This window comes from Pterocles gutturalis, unplaced genomic scaffold, assembly GCF_000699245.1.
Source record: "Pterocles gutturalis isolate BGI_N339 unplaced genomic scaffold, ASM69924v1 scaffold24601, whole genome shotgun sequence".
NCBI lineage: Eukaryota > Metazoa > Chordata > Aves > Pterocliformes > Pteroclidae > Pterocles > Pterocles gutturalis.
The window spans coordinates 34,251-56,060 of NW_010101107.1; the positions used below are offsets into that span (position 1 = coordinate 34,251).

The window sequence follows — 21,810 nt, forward strand, 5'->3', positions numbered from 1 at the left end:
AGTAACACAACTAGCACTCTGAGGTGCGTGAAATAAACTGGAATTTAGTGCCTTTCTCTGAAAAATCTTCTAGGCAGTCTGTCCATCTAAGCACAGGAATAACTACCTAACTTACATTAAGGGGCAGTTTTCCCATTAGTGAAATTAAACGTGACTCACATCAGAACAAATATAAATTATTTGAGGGAGATCACGGTTCTAGCAGATAGAGAATGAAGCTAAAACTGCAGAGACTTGGGTTCTACCCCATTATTTTGCCAGTAATACTGTGTGACTTTGGGGAAATCACTTAAATGTTGTCTTGGGTTCTTCTCTTATCTGCACAACAGAGATGGTCTTGCTGCTCATCATTGTAAAGCACCGATTGTTTGCTGAACAGCTCAATACAAGCGCACAAGCACCAGTCCTGAAGGTTGTGAAACACAAATAATGGATTGCCACTTCCTTACAGAAATTGACCTCTGCAGGATCCATCTATCATGCTCGGGAGGTTACTTCAGAACTGCAAATCGAGTGGAAAGTGTGTTTCACACTTAGGGCACTGGCTTGGGACAAGCTCTTGCTTTATCGTGGCTCCTTTCATGAAAGACAACACATTGCAGTATGTCAATTCCTGTGCGTAGATTAGGATCTCCAAATCTCTGTCCCTTTGTCCTGTCTATAGAATAGTTCAGTTGGAAGGGACGTACAATAATCTAGTCCAACTCTCTGACCGGTTCAGGCTGACCAAAAGTTAAAGCACGTTGTTAAGAGCATTGTCCAAATGCTTCTTAAACACCGACATGCTTGGGGCATCTACCACCTCTCTAGGAAGCCTGTTCCAGTGTCTGACAGCCCTCTTGGTAAAGAAATGCTTCCTAATGTCCAGTCTAAGCCTCCCCTCATGCAGCAGTCTGTATTCCTTGCATCTTTGCAAATCAGAAACTGCCTTCCAGATAAAAAAATATCTATTTTGGAACCTCCCAAGGGAAATGACTCAGGCATGGAGTAACCTGCCACCGTCTTGATTATTCTTGTTGGAAAGACCCAAGTGTCTAGTCCTGTGGTTCATAGTTACCATTTTGTCCTGGAATATGCCAAAAATACTCATATTAAACAAAAATGTTTCAATATATTTGCAGAGCACTCTCTTGATTTTGCACTAACCTGAATTCTCACCAGCCTGAGCAGCAGCGCAGTGTTAAAGCAGCCGAGCTGATGGGGAGGGTGTGCAGCATCCGAGATTTTAGCTCGTACCCATTCACTGTTATCAATGAGGGCTGACAACCCGACATCAACTTGTCAGTAAGCGCTATGTTCATTGTTCTGCTGCTCCAGCAGCACAGAACATATGGGAAAAGCATGTTCCATCTTAGCTTGTCATTCCATAAGGAATCTCTGCTTAGGCAGCGAACTGACGACTCACTTGAAGGAAAGTCTGTTCACTTGAATATTTTCTTTCCTTAAAGAGCCTCATACAAACACTGTGTGCTGGGTGAGCAACCCTAGACTCACCATTTTGTTTTCCAACAAGAGGAAATCTGTAAGGCAAACAGGTAGATGACATATATTATCAAAGAGCAGAGAAACCATACACAGGAAGAAATAAATGAAACCACTGTCATTATAAAGTATAGAGGTCCCCAAGACTTTGATGATGTATTTTTCCAGTTGGCAGGCAAGAAGGTTTGTGAAAAGACATAAGGGTGCATTTTTATTGTTGTCATTTTCTGTATATCCTCATTTGAACCATACCAAAGTTTATTGGAGAGAATCAGATACTTATAAAGAGTTGAGGATAAAATCCCAAGGAGTTTTAAAGGCAAAGGTCTAGTTTGGGATCAATAGTTTAATTAGAAAAACAGAGGAAAGAAAAGAGCAAGGCCATTAACCCTCCTTGTTTCTGAGCAGTGCGAGACTATGGGCACATGCCCCATTAAACAAGCTTATTTTAAGTAAATATCAATTGCAACCTTTGAAGTGAGGATACAGTGCTGCTAATTGTATCTGTAATTCCCAGACAACTATAGAAAATCTCCTTCTGAATAAAGTATGATGGTGCTGAACATCTTAGAAGTGTGCTACAGCCTCTTCCACCATGACGCAGAGACAAGCATTATCCCAGGGAGGCTGTAGTCTCACTTTATGATGGGATGCAATGTGCAGCAAGGAAAAATGAAGTCAGACAGGGCCATAATGCCAGAGACTGCCCCTCAAAAGACCCCCACACCCCATTTGCATTGTACGGATTCCACAAAGGACTTTTCACATGTATAAATCCAATCCCTTCTGAACGGGAGTCAAAAATGGTGAGAATTTAGGAACAACTTACCCAAAGAAAACTGCTAAATAGACAGGGATAGCAAGGACCATACTGAATAAAACTACAAAACTGAAAAAGGGAGAAGGAGCACTGAAATGAATTTCATCTGAGAATAATGAAGTACAGAGCAGAGCTGCACAGCTGCTCCTATACAGGTTACTGCCAGATTCAGGATTTGTACCTCATTAAACAAACCATGAACTTTGAAAAATTATGGTTTAACTACTTATACATTTCTAAAGAGAGTTAAGTCAGATTAACGTTAACGTCAAAGTGCTGCTGGATTCAATCACGCCTCTGCTGAGCTTTAGTGATTTTGCCTGAAGACTTCTAGGTCTACAATGCCTGCCAAAAAATTCAAAAGAAGTTATCTGCAAGCAAAAGAGATCAACCAAAGAGCTGGAATAGAGATTTTATTTATCAGCGTATCTGAAAAAAAAAAATCCAAACCCACCTACCGAATTCCCTTCATTCCCTGAAGTCAGAGTTCTAGAGAGAAAATTTTCTTGTGGGTACACATGTATAAATAATCCTCAAATAGAACAAGCAGAGAATTTACAACTTTCTTAGAAAGCACAAAACACCAGGCCACAGGGCAGTGGAACCAAAGGTGTGTGGCTGTCTGTCCCTTGCTGATGATTACATTCTAGAGGTGATTAGTATAAGGCTGGTTGCGTGACGTGACGTTTCAGCATTACATAGATTGCTGCCTCTTCTCCAGGCACTTCTCAATATCATCCAGCACTCGGACCGCTGCTTTTGGAATACGAGTTCCTGGACCAAACACCTGGGTAACACCGGCTTCAAAAAGGAAGTCATAATCCTGTTCAGAAAGAAATTTAAGATCTATAGTTAACAGTGCAGCAGAAAATTAATAATTGATTTATAATTGGTGTATGTGCTATCCCATATGCTGGGCCTGAGACAGCACATGCAACAAGTCCCAGAGAGAGGCAGCTCAGCATCAAGGGAAATGGCACAAAAACCAGCAGTTAGGAGGTAAAATATAAATCTAAAAAAAATCCATGGGAAAGATTTTATATGTTTAGAATCAGACGGATGTGACTCTGAATAACCTAATCTAAATTTGATCCAACTTCGAATTTGGAACGTACTGCTTTAAACAAGGGCTTGGACCAGATGACTGCCAGTGGTCTCTTGCAACCTGAGCTACTCTAATTTTATGATCATCCTGAAATTTTAAGAAGACCTGGGAAGCAGTTTTGTAGTCTCTCTTACTTCCATATAGGATATATTATACCTTTTCCAACCACAGGATTGGAGCATCCCATTGAGAGACTATAGACAGAACACAATTTGTCTCTTAGAAAAATATTAAGAGTTTTGCTTGTTCAATTTAAAGTCTGTCATTCTTGAACACCTCCTGAATTGGCTAGAAAAGGAAGAACTCTGGGAAAAGGGAGTAACAGGAGATTGATATGCAAAATCAATTTGAATCTCTCTAGATAAAAGATGACCCTAAAGGTGATACAGCCAGGCAAACTGTGGATGAACTAAGGAAAATTTTAAGACAAAAGCACAGATCTAGACTGCAAGGGAATCCAACAAACTGTTCAACAGTTTAGGAGAAATAGTCAAGCAGAGGGAATGAGGCAACGCTGAGGCCTGACGATGGGGAACATGAGGAGAAGCTAAACAGTGAATGAGACGTGTAGCCTATAGGTGTTAAGACCTGCCCTGTGTTTTAGTCACTAGCTGTGCCTCTTCCAAACTATTTCTGGAAGTCATAAGGTCTCTTAAGAGAGGATCTAGCCTTTATCAGTAACGTGCAAGCTACTGGTAATCAGAAACAACAGACCATAAAGAACATCTCCCTGAGGCTAGTCTTTTCACAACACAATATTCCATCCAACAAACACTGGGAGTTCAACCAGGACACGGTGTACAACAAACCAGATCAATGAGACCTGACAGCACCCTGCGACCGTCCTGCAGATCTGTGCCGACCCTGGTGATTGTACACCGTAGCCTTCAGCGCTGTGCATCACCTCTGACATGACAGAATATAGCAAAAACAGAAATAAAGCAATCTCTTAGTCTTGACAGAAATTCTGTTGACCCGTACCTGAGGTGGGATGACACCTCCACACATGACAAGAATGTCTGGCCGGCCAAGGGTGTTGAGTTCTTTGATGAGTTCAGGCACAAGAGTTTTATGACCTGCTGCAAGCGTGCTCACACCAACACAGTGCACGTCTGCATCAACTGCCTGCTGGGCCACCTCTCGAGGTGTCTGTATGGAAAGAGGATTACGTGACAAGAAACAGCCCCAGCCTGGCTGCTGAACAAGCATTTGAGGGAAAATCCCTGCATTTGAAATAGATTGGACACCGCTCAATCAGTCATACCTGGAAGAGGGGACCTATGTCCACATCAAAGCCAATGTCGGCAAATCCTGTAGCAACAACTTTAGCTCCTCTGTCATGGCCATCTTGACCCATCTTTGCAACAAGTATACGAGGCCTGCGGCCCTCACGCTCCATGAACTTGGTAACTCTGAAAACACAGATTGTACCATTGTAAGTCACTGAGAAGTCACTGGAAGTATTTCCACGAATAAAAAGATCACTGGCTGCAACTGTAGCATAATTTCTGTATATGAAATACAAAAGATCTTCTAAGTCATGGTTTGTCTATATAGTCTCCATACTATGTTCATATCCATGTTGTATGATTACTAACTGATTTCTTGTATTTACTAGCCTCAACAATAAAAATGTTCTTTTTTAAAGAAAACCACTCTTCTGCTTTCTAATGGACAAAATACTGAATTCTCTGAGGGTTTAATGAGCTGAATTACAACTAACTAAACTACAATGTTTAGATTTGAAGAATAATTATGACCAATCATTTCAAAACTACTTGCCTACAGAGATGGGTCCTAGACATCAGACTGAGCGTCATCATTGAGAAGCTCAACATGACGCGGCAATGACACGTAGTAAATCCAGCCTCATTACCATGTTTACTGACTGGTGCATATGATCTCGGACACAAAGGCATGTATGTAGAAAAGGGTGCTACACCTCAAGGAATCAATTAAACTCAATTTCATGCAAATGCATAATTATAAATACTTAAATTTAAAATAAATATATAAAATAAAAAACAATGGTGATATCCCCCAGCATAACTACTTGCAAGTCAGGCTAAACATCACCATTGTGAAGCCATCAAGTAATTCTCTTTTAAGAGATCCTGTAACTTTAATGTTTAAGCCCCAACACAGCAGGGACTTACAAGCATCGATTCATATTAACTCACCACCACTGCAGCAACTCATTCTCTTCACCCAAGAGGACAGTAGCAAAGGCAGAAGCTGACAAAAGGCACAAATGGGCACTGTTTTCACACATACTACCATCTTCTGATGCTTTCTCCCTTGTGATACGAGTAAGTAGCACCCATAGAATGGAATTTGGATGTGGATATCCAGATAGATTTTAGCCTTACAATTTTAGGAACAGTTAGACTGAAGTTGCAGGAACATCTTATGGGCAGACCAAAACCAGGTTTTGCAAATATGAATAGCTGGAAATATTTGCAGAGATTACTATTACAGAGCCTTCAAAGGAAGCAATCCCATATACAGGGATTTCAGGCAATGTTTCTCAGGTTCTTAATCTTAAGGTTGCCTGGTCTACTTGAATGAAATCCTTAAATCGTAACACCAGATCAGTGGATTTTATTTGAAAGGAAATACCAGTTCAGTTAAGTTTTCACTGTTCTCTTATTGCACTTATTTCCCCTCATTCTGCTTACTTGCTCACAGGCATAAGGATGACTGCACAGGTCTTTATTTTTTTCCAGGATGTCATTCAGGTTTGGGAAACACTTTTTTGAGGGCACAGTGAGCAGCACATGTATCTAATGGATTAAATGTGAGGTTGTGTTCGGCTTCCTGGGAAGCTATTCTCACCTGTTGATGGCATGAAGAATTTCATCACTCTCTCCAAACTCCTGGAGATAAGCTCCGCTCACCATTCGGTCACTGGCTTTATGCTCCCCAAACACCTTCTTCATTGCATCTGTTATTTCTCCAACCGTGCACCTAAGATACAGAAACAAAGTATGAATGGTATCAGGAGGCTTATATGAAAACAGGAGACAGAAATCACTGGCAGCAGCCCAACTATTTGCCTTGCTGCAAGACATTCATTTACACTCGTTTTCCCTTTGGTGCTACAACTCTGAACATCTGACTCACCTCAGTGTCATCCACTAACAGAACATGCAAGAGTACTTTTAAGAAAATACTGTTTTGCTGATGTGAAAAGTGATTTTACAAGTGCCAAGGCAATGGGGACCACTGCAGAGCAAAATATTTCAGGAAATTAAATCAAATTTTCTCAGCTGGGAATATTTTGTGGCTTAGACTGCACGATCTTGCATTTGGATTCAAACTAAAATTCAAAATAAAACTCAAGAGAAAAAAAAGAACACACAGAAAAGACTGAAACCTAACTTTTTAACAGGAATTTGTTTGCCTTTCCCTTGATGTTTATATTTTAGTATTTATTCTTCTTCTACTCTACTCCTGACATAGCTCCTCTATCCATTGAGATGCAGAAGAATCTAGGAAATCAATTTACACGCAAGTTACAAGCTTTGTTTGCTGCTGGAGACACTGTACATGTTAGAAATAATACACATTTTACCGCTGGAGCACAAGTGCTAGAGGGAACCCAGGCTGTGCACTCTTGTACAAACACCAGAAATAACCGCCTCTGTCCGAAAGCATTTAAAAATCTCGTGCTTAGTGGATTCCACCTTTCTGTGTAAAATGTATAACGCAGACCTGTACCAAAAAAGACAATGCTGTGCACTAATTACAGCTGAGCCCACAGCCAGAGACTGAGGAAAGGGACCTCAGCAAAAGGGAAAAACTCATCTGTGGAGAAAGAGCAGCTCAGCTCCATCACAGCAAGCTTCTTCCTTCTGGTATGAAATTAACTGGGATTCAGGACTGTGCAATGATTTTGAAGATATCCTACTGAGCTCCTGATGAAATCTGTCATCAAAATATTTTGATGAAAATATTTTGGTTTATACTTGAAGAGGAAAAGACCAAAGAATTTGTGTATACTAAGAAACGAATACAACTTGCCGTAAACTTTGTCAAAGGAAGAAAAATACTCCTCTTATAAAACACTTGAAAACTACACTTACAAATACAGAGGCGAAACCCCATCCATGCAGCTACTGCTAGGCACATTTCAAACCCCTGGAACTCACATTTTCTCCTGTCATGCTGCATTATCAGCTACTCTGAGGCTAAATTAGGTTAAGCATCCTCTAAAGCTTTTATATAAAATGCTCAAAGGATCTTTTGACAAGATGCAACTCCTTGTCGCCATACTTTAGAAGGGGATGGCAAATGAACTGTACTCAGCCTTCCTTCCGCTGTTTGCAGTTTGAGTGCTGTTATCCGATTCCTACCTTACGCAATCTGCCACGCACCCGGTGTAACAGAAGATTGATTTCTGCTGTATTAATTAAATCTTTCAGTAAATTTCAGAGATATTTTTTACTTCCTGTGACACCCCCAGCTAATTTGCTCTTTTGCTAGCTCATGTTTTTTATAGTCAGCAAACTTAACCATTGTTATAAACTGTAACTGTGCTACTGTAAAATGGCATCTTTAGCATATAGACAAGATCTGTATAATGCATATGTCTGAAGCCAGCCTCTTATCTCCAGGTATCACCCTGCACAGGTGGCTTGCTTTGTCTAGAAGACAGCATCATGCCAGAACACACAATTTTAAACTCATGTTATTGACACAATCTTGGCCACTTTTTGTCATCTCCCCTCCCCAAGCTTTCTGGAATTATATTTTTTAAGTTTTTTGCTTTTATCCATTTTCTTCATCAGCACACTTGAGTTCATTTCTGGATTTATGAGGCTCTTAGTCCAGAAAAGCAGCTAATGCAAATTAATACCTAATTTATGGTATCTGTATGGCTATGTGTGAATAGGACCTAGTCTGATACTTTCTTTGAATTTATTTATTAGTAATGATTTTAGTTTATAAGCAAACTGTCCATGACTGCATCAGAAACCATTGACATCTCTATGTAATACTCTTCATTTTTACAGCACCTGTCAGGTCTCAGAAAGCTTAGCCAGCACTGCCTGAGTTACAATACTTCTCAGACCTTCCTCACTACGCAATCATTTTTTTTTTGTTTTTCAGGACATCTAAATAATCTTATTAATATTATTGTTGTCTGATATTACTATCAAAAAAATTGCAAAGTAAACTGCCTAAGTGCTAGATTAAGTGACTTGCCCAAGGTTTAAAAACAAGTTTGCAGCAGAGCTAAAAATAGTACCTACGAATACTGACAGTCCCTTGCAGAGTGTGAGACATCACAGACTGCGGCTGCTATAGATACACCCAGGCATAAACACTGACAGCTTATGCCTGTGCAAGCACTGGCTGTTTGCTGAAGGCTTACAGTGGCAGAACATGTGTCGGTCTTCTAGAGAAAACTGAAGTTTACATAAATCTTTCTCCTTCTTTTCTTTGGCCTAAGCAGCATCTGAGTATAACTTCAGTACTAGATCAAAGCGCAGCACGTATAGATATAGTTGTGGTGTGCTTTTCTGTTCTTGTTATGTAAAAGTGTGAATAAAAGTTTCATATAATAAGTGAAAAATAAATGGACTATGGGATGGAGGTTTTCTGTGTACTACACAAAAATGAAATACCTTTTTTTCTTCTGTAAATACTCCTTCTGAAATCCCTTTAGAGTATTTTGAAAATTCTGCCCCAAGACTCTGCAACACTTTAAATCTGAAGTTCCTAAGTAATAAGAGGAGTTTGGTTTTTAAGCTACTCATGAATGTTTTCCTACTATTTTCAAATAAACATTTTTTTAAAAAAATCTCTAGGTAGTTCTTGGTCCTTCTTCATCGGTGGGTGCCACCTATACATCCACAGTGGAACAGCTCTGTCTGGAGCCAGGAATACAGCCTCTCTTCTTAACAGGAGAGAAAAGCATATTTTAAATGCTGATTACACTTCAATCAGCTAGTCAGAACACTGGGCAAGTTCTTTACAATCTGCATGTATAAAACCCCTCCCATTTCTGTTTATCTTTACAGCAAAATTTTATTTTATAGACAACTGTTTTAATCTCACTATTATAAACTTAAGAAGCATAAGCAACAATTCTTATTACTAATCTACAATTTTTTCAATGCATGCTGACAAAAACCTACCAGACAATTATGCAAAACTGATAGAACAGAAGTAACTTTGCCTTTATTGTATAAATTTGTGTTTCTTGCATATAACTGCCATTCACATATGGAACTGCATGTTTTGGTAGCACCCGTTGTGTTGGGATAGCAGGTAATTTACAAACTAATCTGTGGTTTTAAGTAAACTTAAAATTTTGAAGTAGAGACCAGAAGACCAGAGCTATATTCTCTGTTTTCTGTTTTATTAGCCTATAGCCCCTATACTGTATCTTGTGGTAAGGACAGCATGTTTGTACCTAAACTGTAGTCTGCATCTTATGAACTTCTGCACTGCTCAGAATCACTGTTGACCAACTGTGCTACATCAGAGCCCTCATTCCCTGAGTCCCTCAAAAGCAGGGGCTTTCCAAATAAGAGGAGCTTGGCTCTTCGCTAAGTTTTTGGGCAATTCAACAAGGTCAATGGGATGAAAAACAACCACAACTGTGACGGCCAGAGAGGAAATCGTTCAATTCAGTGTGTCCTATCTGGCACAGGATCTATCTCCTTTAGCAATTTGTGCTGTGACTCTCTCCTGGCGGTTCACAACCAGCTGTAAAGGCTTTGCTGCACAAATATGAATTTGAAGAAAGAAAGTCAATAACCACATGCCCGTTAGGACTGTCACCTTCTGTCTGTTCAGTCTCACACTACTGCAGCTGCCTCTCTGCCTTTCACCAGTAATGAGAGGTAGCACTGTGTCATCAGGTGACAAAGGACCATGAGGACACAGACTAGGCAGACAAAGCAGCAGCACTACACGCTACACTGCACTTCATGCCTTCCTTTGCCATCACCTGCCACAGCAGGAACTGCAAATCTGGAGAGGGACAGACAAACAGCACTGCAGATGGAGATAAGAAAAAACTTTGTGTAATCATTACATTACTTGACTTCATGATCAAACCCCATCATTTTCCATACAGTAAGAGACAGGCATCTGTCACTAACACGCTGGTGACAGTGGCCTACTTGTCTACCACTTGTGAAGGATGAATGTGCTCACTCAAAAATCTTTTCTCATGCTGCCCCTAACAGAAAGGCTCCCGATAGATGTTCACAGAGCTGACAATCCTCCTTCAAACACTCTCTATCAGATGCCATGACAACTTCTTTCTGTGGGCAGGTCCCATATATAGTTTTGGGGCAGAGGTAAGTTTTGTGTTTGCAACTTACAAAGTGGCTCTGCAGTACATTAATGGTTTTACAAATAATAAAACCAAGGTCACCAAGGAGAGCAACTAGCAGTTAATTGTCAATTTTGGTACAGAAGATATAAATCCTTGGTAAATCTAACACTGCCCTCCTGTGAGCTTTACAGGTATAAGACAGGTGGAGACATTCTGCTGGCAGAATTGTGGGATAAAATGTATCCAAAATATGGCTGTTAAGCGTTCAAGGAGAGGGACTGAAGGAATTTGAGACATGACAGTAAAAACAGGACAATGCCTCAATAAGGAGTGAATTTGGTTTGCTCATTTCTGGAGTGTTCAGATAATTAAGGAAAAGAGAGATAGGATCTACTTTAGAGACTGATGCTTACTTCAGAGTAGGAATGAAAACAGTCTTAAAAGCACCTTAGGTGAAAAAAGTAAATCTTCCACTGGACTCTAAAGGATGCCTCACTGCTCTACTCAAGAGCAGCTTTTCCATCTTTGCCTGGCTAAGTAAACTTATTTCTCCTTCAATCAAAAAATGTTTTCACACCAATCTGTGGTGCAAGGAAGGATGAAGCAACAGACCATGATAAGATTGTGAATATCCATTTTCACATCTCAGACACTTCTTAAGCTCCCTGACCTATGAAACAGCAGGGTGAAAGAGAAACCTACTTATGTCCTGAAACTGGTAAGAGTTTGAGTTGCAAACAACGCAATACAGAATCTTTGTATCCGTATTGTTCTTTGTGAGAAATTAAAAGCATAGCCTTATGAGACTGTAAAATGTAACAGTCTATCTTACAGTGTCAAACTGCAGCCATCTTTTCCTTCCACACCTGAAGAAAAACCCAAAACATTCCAAGACACCAACCTCACTGACACCACACCTAAGAACAGCTAAAAGGTGAAAATGAACCATCAATTTTTAAACAGCAGTTGGATATTCACTCCCATCCCCAATACCTTGCACGTGCTGCTTCCACTGCAAGCGCAAGTAAGTTGCCTTCCCCGCTGGCAGCACACTGTGTTAGAGCATCAAGACATCGCTGGGCTGCTGCTTGATCTCTACTAGCCTTCACCTAAAGTGGAGGAGAAAAACATGAAGTTAAAACAAACCACAAAGTGAACTGGGAAGTAAGTGTGTAAGACTTTCTAATTTCAAACATTAATTCTGGAGGCATGGAATTGTTAGTTGTCAATATATGCTATATATTTATTAGGAGTAAAAAGGCGTCTCAGGCCTTAATACATGTACAAGTAAAACCATTTTAGCTATGTTTTTACTAATGATGAAAGTGGATGTTCATTTCTGGTTCCATAACCCTGTCCTTTAACAGCACTTGACAAGCTGCACCAAATAGTTTGAGGAATGAAGTAACGTTACATACCTTTAGAGAAAAACATTGCATAGTTATTGTCTATCTTATTTTCAGAAAACGTAAATTTATCTGTTTTAAAAGGTTAGACATATATTCATGAGACTATCTGAAATACAATGATTAAAAACAAATTAATGTAACAAAGCCACTGTTGTTGGGATTCTGTGTTTCTTGTGATTTTCCATCAGCCTCCATTTCAGTTGAACAGAACTCCACTACAGACTAGAGCGGATTCTCAGAAATTTGAGGGTCAAGTTTCTGGCAAGACACCTTTACTCAAGTTCTATCTGCAATTACAAGAACTTTCATTTTTCAGACTGTAGTACCCACCTGATTAATCTTCTCAATCTGCTTGCTACGGACTGAGGTATTATCAATAGCCAGAACTTCGACGCTCTCCTCTTTTTCTAGCTGATACTTGTTTACTCCAACAATTACTTCAGACCCTGTTTCCAGTGGAAACATCGTAAACTCAGAATACATTTGCAAACTACTGTGAAAAGACTCAATATTAAAAGGACAAGAAAATTTGGAGCATTATAATGCAGTGCTTTGCTTTATAACTATACACATTTCAAACCCTTAAAATCTGTTCTTAGAGGAAGGACTTCAGTCTAGATCAGTTTCAGTTACTGGACTGCTACTGGAGTGCAGACAACAAAAAGTGGAATAGAGCCATAAGCACACATGTATACGCATCTCCACATATACTTACTACGTGTTTACATATGCATAGACATATATATATCACAAACAAAGAGCTGCATCATCCTCTAATCAGAGCTGACTGCATTTTTTCTGGTCTTCAGGAAAATGGGCAGTTCTCAAGCAAAACCAGGAATTTGGCCAAATACACTCAAGATCACCATCTGCTGGTGGCCATGCTTTTAAATTCAGGAGCCACGGTTTAAAGATAGCACTCAGAAATTAAGCAATTAACTACTGTAGACCCAAAATACTCCTTTAAAATAGTGTTTCTTGTGCTTTCTCTAATCTAGTCTTCAATTATGTCATGCAAGACTGGTTCATACTGGTACTGTATTTCATACATCCTGCTATCTCTTTGCAGCTTTTACTGGCATTCAACTAAAACATTACTATTTTATTACTCACAATCTGCTGCTCCTAAACTAAGAAGAGAAAAGAAAGAACGAATATGTGTGTAAAAAACCTTTATAAAACGGTACGCTATCTTTTGCTTTCCCTTATTTCATCTCCCTGATCCCTACCGGAGTCAATCCTGGCTTGTCTTCGGGCTGCACATTCTTCAATACGAAGTTTGGGAATCCCCTCAGCAACAGCTTTGGCCATTCCACCCATTTCTTCAATCTCCTCAATAAGCTGTGAAATGAAAAGCATTGAGAAAATGAGTAGTAGCAAGGTTCACAAACCAAACTTTGCACCTGTACTGCCATCCAAATTTTTATTATATCTGTATATACAATCCTCTGCTATAAAAGTGTGTTTCCTATCCCCATGTCTCTGACTACAGGCTTTGGTATAAGTTAAGAGACATTTCAAACAAAAGAGCATTTTTCTTACCAAAACTCCATTAATTCGATAACAGGGCATGGCATTTTGTTCAATCAGTAACACCCATGAATGAAAAGGCTTAATGTTTGAGATGCCTGCCAACCAGCCCTTATGTATACAATTTGGGACTTTGCATAAGAACAATAATTTGTGAATCACTGAGTTTAGCTGTGCGCTAGGCATGTAAGTCTATATATATATAGATACATCTATATGTTTATATAGAGAGATATATATATGTATCTTCATGCAGGATCGCCACCAATAAGTAAAACTACTCCTGCACAGTGCTCTTCACAAGCAAGTAATGACTGGCAGCTAAAAACATTATTTAAAAATATTAGTATCCAACAGAAAAATTTCTTCTAAATTTTGCATAATATTCAAGTGTGGCCAGACAACTGTCTGCCTACATGCTTGGGTATAAAATTTTGCTTGCAATAATTCCTAAAGTCTCAAGGAGATCACCACAAGCATGGGTAGGGCATGTAACTAAGTAGGCTGATTTGACTCTTTCTTCTGTTGAACCTTTTTTTTTCTTACACGTAAAACAAAGATCTCAGCAAACTGTGAGTCTTCAGTGTGCAAGGGACTTCACAGGGCTTGAGTATTTGTCCCACACTGGGATATTCCCCTTTTGAATGCAGCCTACAAGAAGGCTGAAGTCTCTCTAAATATACACTGTATTTTTGCAAAGTTCATTTACAAAGAAATCACTGAAGCAGACATATAAAATAATTCTCTCTGTAGAAGTTACCAATATATCAAGTAGTCCCTTAGAAGACATTTGTCAATTCTCCTATACCTAACATTTTCCCACAAAACATAAAAGCTTATGCAAACTGACCTTTAAGGCAGCTTCATAGACATCATTGGTGAGGCACTCCATGAGATATGATCCCCCCCAGGGGTCCGCCACTTTAGGAATACCTGACTCCTCTTGAATTATGATCTGCGTGTTCCGTGCAATGCGAGCGCTCTTCACTGTAGGCAAACCCAAGGCTTCATCAAACGAATTTGTATGCAAAGACTGCGTACCTCCAAACACCGCAGCCATTGCTTCAATTGTAGTACGGATAACGTTGTTAAAGGGATCCTGGAAGGCAAAGGAGAGCTCTGAATCTCAAAGGTTCTGCCATGAGGCTGAGGCAGATTAGTCACGGATATACTACTACAAAGAAATGAATGCAAGATTCCCAGTAGAAATACTTAAATCATAATAAAAGCTGAAAAAAGAAAACAGTCAATAATAAACATCCAATCAAACTGATTTGTCACTTAGTAATATCTCAGACAAAAAGCTTAATCCATAAAGCAAGCCAAAAATATCAGTCTATGAGTAACAAAGCAAAGCCTGACTCATATTTAGTGGTGTTTCAAAGAACTGAATGAATCCAAGTTGGAGAGGATGGGACAGGTAGTCCCGATGTCCTCCTTCACAGGATTACAGAAGTGAGCAGTGAACAGCACATCTGGCAGACAGGTTACTACTTAAAATGCTTTCTGGAAGTGAATGTACTTCATATTTTCATTAATTACAGGGTTACACAAACGGAGGATTTACTGTTGAAATTTGCTGGTGCTATAAAAATGAAAGATATCTATGAGAGAACTTGGATTTTAACCAAAAGGATAATCTGGAGTACAAAGTATAGAAATAGTCAGTATTACAGAATACAATCTCAGCCTCTAGGTCAAAATTTTAATCTGTTCGGTCCATACGTCTAGATAGTTGAGTTGTATATATGTGCCTTTACAGTCAAAGAGGAGTTATCACCATCTCCAGGGGCTGACTTGTGCTTCAAGACGGAGTCAAGATGAACCCACTGCATTTGGTAATCTTATTTCATTTGCTTATTAATATACTAATTAATATCTTAATAGTAATAGTAATATTTTGCACTTATGTAATACTTTTAATTCGAGGACCTGCCAAGGCTACTGTTCAAAAAATGCAATTGTTTTATTTTTACTGTATTCTTGTAATGTAAGTAAACATTACATTTACTCTGAAAAAAAGAATAAAACCAAGACACCAAAGCCAAATAACAATGGCTGCAATCACAACCCAAAAATAACTCATATTGCGTGAAACTGATTGAGAGCAGGCCTTGGAATAAGAGCTAGAACCAAGCTCTGACCTCACTTGGGAAACTATATATGCAGTCCAATGACTTATTGTCTTGTTGTGAAGTGATGTAACTCAACAGGAAAAGCAGAAAGTGCGCTCAGTTTCAAAAGAGCAGATGAGCTGTAACCATCACTCTTCAGCAATGAGAGACGGGTACGAATGACTTTCTTGGATGCTCAAATGAATTCTCAAGCCAGTGATCATGAGAAAAAGGAGCATTTACTTCCTTATCCAGCTGCATTTTGAAAGGATAACTCACAGGACAAATCAAAGAGACAGCTTCATCCTCTGAGTCCTGAGTTAATACAAGCACCTCTCTGCAATTGTCTCTCTACTTGAGCAGGTCTGGATCCTATTTTCAATTGAGTGTCCACTACACTGAGAGAACACACGCTGAAGACAATGTTTCCACAATGAAAATGAAGCCAGACAATGAAAAGTTGGGCACTGAGACCCTGCCTATCACCATACTGGAACCCTTTTGTAAATACGGTCACAAGCCTTTCGTTTCTGCCCTTTTACCTGGGTGCTACAGTCCAGAATACTGAGGTATTGTGTAAAGCAGCATTTTGGGAAGCAATACTGCTGGCACTCATCAAGACTATTTGTGCTGCATAGGCAAAAAGTTGTATCCAATGCTAGTGTAGTCAGTGTCAGACAGAGTAAGACAGGCTGCCTCCTTCAGAAAGCTGCATTTTTAGGAGTCAAGCCAGGAGCCCCCTTTAAGATACATACCAGGAGAACATATTTAAATGAGGAAGTTGATAAGAATCCAAATTTCTAACCTGCTCAGTGAGCGACCAGCCCGAAGTCTGACAATGAGCTCTCAGCAGAAGAGATTTGGGATCCTTGGGCTTAAACATTTTCTCTATCAAGTGAGCCCACAGCCGCCTCCCAGCTCTCATCTTAGCTATTTCCATATAGAAGTTCATGCCAATTCCCCAGAAGAAGGAGAGCCTGTGGTAAGAGCACATGAACAGGATAAAACATGAAACCATTCTAATGACTCTGTTTCAGTAAAGAAGTCCTACAACAAGGTCTCTGATTAATTTACTTTTATAGATATAACCCAAACATAAGATGATTGGAATGTTCCTGGACAGTGATGCAAGCCTCCAAATAAGGTGACTGCAGGCAAAATGCCAGCGACAATAGTCCCTGGAACTGCTAAACAGTCCCCAGGGACTGTTTTCGGGGAGCCCCAGGTCAAGCAGTGTTCCTGTAAGTCCCTAATACTGACACTCTAGTGCCAGGGAATGCTCCTGGACACAACCTACTAGTGTAGTTATGCTGACAAACTACTTATAATGAGAAGACATTAGGTATTATAAGCACACTTTCATCCTTTTCCTGATTTTTTAAATCAAAATCCAAACCAAACATCAGTTCAACACTGGATAGCATATCAGGGAACAGACTGATTAATCTACTTTTTCCTACTTATAGCTTCTATGATTTATAAAATGTAAACATGCATAGTTAAAATCAGTAAAACTCATTATACTAAAGATGTACTTTTTTATCAGTGAATTAGCTACTGAAACAATTTGCCAAAGGCTCTTACAGATTCTCCATCACTAGAAAGCCTGAAAATGAGGCTGTATCTTTTCCTGCATGATCCACCTCCATTTTACCACAGATCTTGGAAACAGGTTAATTCAGCTGACTTCCATAGTTTGAATGTGCAACAGGCTAGGTGAGCCAAGCCTTTTGTTTTTTTCTCACCGGATAGTTAGGGAATCTGTAAATCAACTAGACCACTGAAACTGTGATTCTGCTTAGTTTGTATCCTGGTTTTGGCTGGGACAGAGTCAACTTTCTTCATAGTAGCTAGTCAGAGGCTGTGTTTTGAATTTGTGCTCAGAATGCGTCTGATAACTATCATACTGAATTTGATATTAAACTCTAGCGATTTTATCAAAAGTGAGTTTTATACTTGCAGATTTCTTTAGCTCACCTTGGTGCAAATTCATCAATGGTAAGGCCAGCTTTAAGTCCAGTTCTGCAGTACTCCAAGCCATCTGCTATCGTATAAGCTAATTCCAGAATGGCATCAGCTCCTGCCTCTTGCATATGGTATCCACTGATTGAAATGGAATTAAATTTTGGCATGTACTGCAAAAAAAAAAAGACAACAGGGTATGACATTGCAAGGGGGCTGGACTAGATGACCTTTAATGAATGGTCTCTTCCAACCCAAACCATCCTGTGATTCTATGACAGCAGAAGAGGGGAGGATCAGATAATTGTTATACCAACATTCACAATCCATTCTTTGTAGATTGTGACTACAACCCATCTCTATTAAACGGTGTTTACAGATGTATATATACTTCACACGCTTTTACCTTTTTGCACTATTCATTGTGCTTAAACTACCACCCATCACGGTAAGTCTCTTTCTCAATTACAGGCTGTTTTCTGCCTCTCCAGTGAAAATACAGCTAAGAAAACAACTGGTAGCACTGAACTTCCACTCATCGGTTCAGGACTTCACTCCTTTCATTATCTGCTTCTCACGCTCAATCTCACAGCAGATGTCCTTCAAGATTTCTTACCTCTTCGCTCCTCCTTACAGCTGTATAATGCTTCTGAAGTATGTGGCTTCTTACTTTCTACGCAAAGAACAGCCTGTCTGTTCCTCAGCTCCAAGCTTCCTACCATCCTTTCAGGTCTAGACTCATCTTAATCCAACTTTGATTTGTATTGACTTAAAAATCTTAACATTTACGCCGTAAGTGATTAGGGATCTTAACTTCTCCTCCTGGCCCTTTCCACAGCCACATCATTCTTCACTACGACAGGTCTTCCTGTCCTCTGCTTTGTTCTCCAAAGTGCCTCATAAATAGCTAACTAGATATAATAACAGAAATAAATACATTTAAATAATTAATACCTTTGAGGTGTACTGGAAGATGTCAGCGATAACCCGCATGGATGGTTCTGGGGGGAAAATGTACGTATTTCGGACCATGAACTCCTTCAGGATGTCATTCTGGATTGTCCCTGTCAGCTTGGCCTGAGGCACTCCCTGTTCTTCTCCAGTTACAATGAATGTTGCCAAGATGGGAATGACTGCCCCGTTCATTGTCATAGAAACTGACATTTTCTCTAACGGAATTCCATCAAAAAGGATTTTGGTGTCTTCCACTGTATCAATGGCAACTCCAGCCATTCCAACATCTCCTCGAACTCGTGGATTGTCTGAATCATAACCACGGTGGGTGGCTAAATCAAAAGCAACAGATAATCCCTGCTGGCCAGCTAAAAACAAAAACAAAAACAAAAACAAACAACAACAACAACAAAAAAACAAAGAGAGAGATTCAGAACTTTTGAACAGACTTGCATTAGAACTGGATTTAAATTTATTAATTTTATTTTACATGATCCAGGCTTGGATGACAAAGCAATTTTTGATGTAAGACACTGTTCCCTCCCCAAACCTGTCCAGGATCTTCTAGTCTTAACTTTAAATGAAAAAGCCTTTAATTAAGAGAAAAAAAATATTGTAGTCCTTCTAGCTCAGCCCCTCAATCAGCTTATCATGCTTAACAAATCACTGAATAACAGTTTAGCCAGAAGTTATAAATGTGCATAGACAGACAGCATCAGGGCTTATATATAGAAATTCTACTTAGCTTAGCTGGAAACACAAGTGTAATAAACGATGTCATATTACCTTCCCTTTAGCACAAACTAAACACACACACACAGATTGTTACCCTGGCTCTAGTGAGAAACATTGTTTATTTGTAAAGCAAAGTGATGCATTATTAAATCTTCAGTGGGAGGAAATTAGTCACCTACAGCAGGGAATGGGACAGCAAGGGCTCTTGGCAGACTCGTTGCAGCAACATTAAAGCAGTATCGGAAACTGCTGACCCCAGGCATTCACCCTCTGACCAGCACTGCTGTTTCTGCAGTAACTGTACCTACTGCATTTGCAAATCCAATTCTCAACATCAGCTCTTAATTATCAGGTACCAGCTATCATCTTTGATTTAAAAAGCTGGGTGTTACCTCTGAAGCACAATGACAAAAATTTAAATTTCTGCCTAGTTTCAAGTAATAGAAATTTCAGCAATTATGAGAACTGCTAATTAATATTTTTAAGCATTCCTCTATTTATAGAGAGATTTTAATTGAATTATTAAAAAAGCTTTACAAATAACTAAATCAGATTCAGATCTATGCTAAATAATTCAATATTAATACAACCATTAACACAACAAGAGAGAGAAAAATACAATATCACAATATAAAAACTTGAATAAAGATGAAAATCCCTGGCAGCAAACATTCTTGAGTACCTGAGCAGTGCTACTAGCTAATCCAAGTGTTAGCACTTCCTTCAGCAGCAACATTCAGCAGCAAGACAGAATATATTCAGAACATTCTTTCTATTGAAATGTTTGTTTGGAAACCTCCAATACTCTATAATTTATTAATTTACTGAGAGTTTTATACATGGGAAGAATCAAGAATACTTGCAAGAATACTGCAGCAGCTAACATTGCTTCATATTAGCTAATGATGACATGAGGTAAAAATCCCCAAACAACTCCTCTCCCCGGCCCTAAACAGCGATGTTTTGCATAGGAGGGACTGTAAAGTGGGAAATAAAAGTGTCACAGATGTACTACTCAGAAGGCAACTTTCAGCGGTCGGTTGTTTTGACTGGTGACGTTATAATTAACTTCAAACAATTGCTAAGATGTACAGCTGGTGTAAAACTAATGCTTCAGTCTATCAAGAACAACTTTTCAGTAGCAGCATTACAATGCCTACCTCTAGTATACTATGATGATCCTCTGCCTGTTAGCTAAATAAATTGCTGCAAAGCACAATACTCTGCAGAAATATTGGGAAAACCACTCTCAAGCAAGGAAAATTTCAATACTTTTGGGAAACTGGCCTTACTAGTAAACCATGAATGACACCATTTATATGTATTTATGAGTTCACTTAAAATTTACATGAGATGGAAACCCAAAATCTGAGAATGAACTAACATCAGAAGTTTAGCTAAGTGTCAAAGTTCAACAGGTTTTTCCACCACAATCTTCTCTCATGGTCGTAGAATGAGTGCACAGTGCTCTATGATCTTTGCTGGTTGGACTCTGGGATGCAGCCAAATTTTGTCTCTGTAAACATCAAGGCAGAATAACTAAAAATACCATTTAACACACTAATTTTTCCATCTCAATAGCAAAATGAAGCAAAGACAGTTTCATAAATGATCCAATTTCCCAGTAACAAAGAAATACTGTGCCACTAAGAAGTGCCTACCAGAAATCAAAACTCACAAAGTGGAATAATCACATTTGACATGTAATTCACCTTATGAACGTTCCCCATTGCTTGGCAAGGGAATGCTGTTTCTCAAATCAGGTGTCTTACCTTTAATGTTGTCCTTGTAGAACTTGTTGCTCTCCTCCACTGTACTGAAGCCAGCATACTGGCGGATAGTCCACGGCCTGTATGTGTACATGGTCGGGTAAGGTCCTCGAGTGAAAGGTTTCACGCCTGGCAGCTCCTCAGGGAGGTCTTTCGTGTCTGTTTTGGCATACACCGGCTTGATGTCGATCCCCTCTGGGGTGTGCCAAATTAAATCCTTTGGATTCTTGCCTTTCAGCTGCTTTTGAGCAAGGGCAGCCCACTCGGGGTGCAGTGGCTGCCGGTGCAGCGAACGCCAGGTGAGCCCGCAGGCTGGAAGTTGTGCCAGGCATGTGCAGCGGTGGGGCCACAGACGCAGGAGAGCATCTTTGGCTCTCAGCATGTCTGGCCTGCTGGTTGGCAAGTACGGGGTAAGCTGAAGAAAGCAGAAACATGTATTTGCATTATCATATAATTCCAACATGGGAAAAGGGAACACAGAGAGGACAAGCAGTTTGCTAAAGTGAAAACAATTACTCAGGAAGAAACTAAGTGCATTTATTCACCTATTTGTTTGACAGATGCCCCCTCCCCTTGGCTTTTACCCAGACAATGCATAAAACAGAGTTCAGGAAAAATCCTACACAATCCTCTAGC

General features: G+C 39.6%; 1 protein-coding gene across 1 annotated transcript; it reads right to left on the reverse strand.

The window, feature by feature from the left end:
* Positions 1–2,709: 2,709 nt before the first annotated feature.
* Positions 2,710–21,586, reverse strand: MUT (methylmalonyl CoA mutase). The gene is made up of 12 exons (XM_010082283.1): positions 21,178–21,586; positions 18,671–19,038; positions 17,732–17,889; positions 16,560–16,731; positions 14,491–14,739; positions 13,340–13,451; positions 12,441–12,556; positions 11,695–11,810; positions 6,243–6,374; positions 4,672–4,819; positions 4,389–4,556; positions 2,710–3,125 (listed from the first exon to the last, which is right to left on the reverse strand). Exons 1-12 carry the CDS (start codon positions 21,554–21,556, stop codon positions 2,997–2,999), a joined length of 2,247 nt encoding a protein of 748 aa, XP_010080585.1. The 5' UTR covers positions 21,557–21,586; the 3' UTR covers positions 2,710–2,996.
* Between the last annotated feature and the right edge of the window lie 224 nt (positions 21,587–21,810).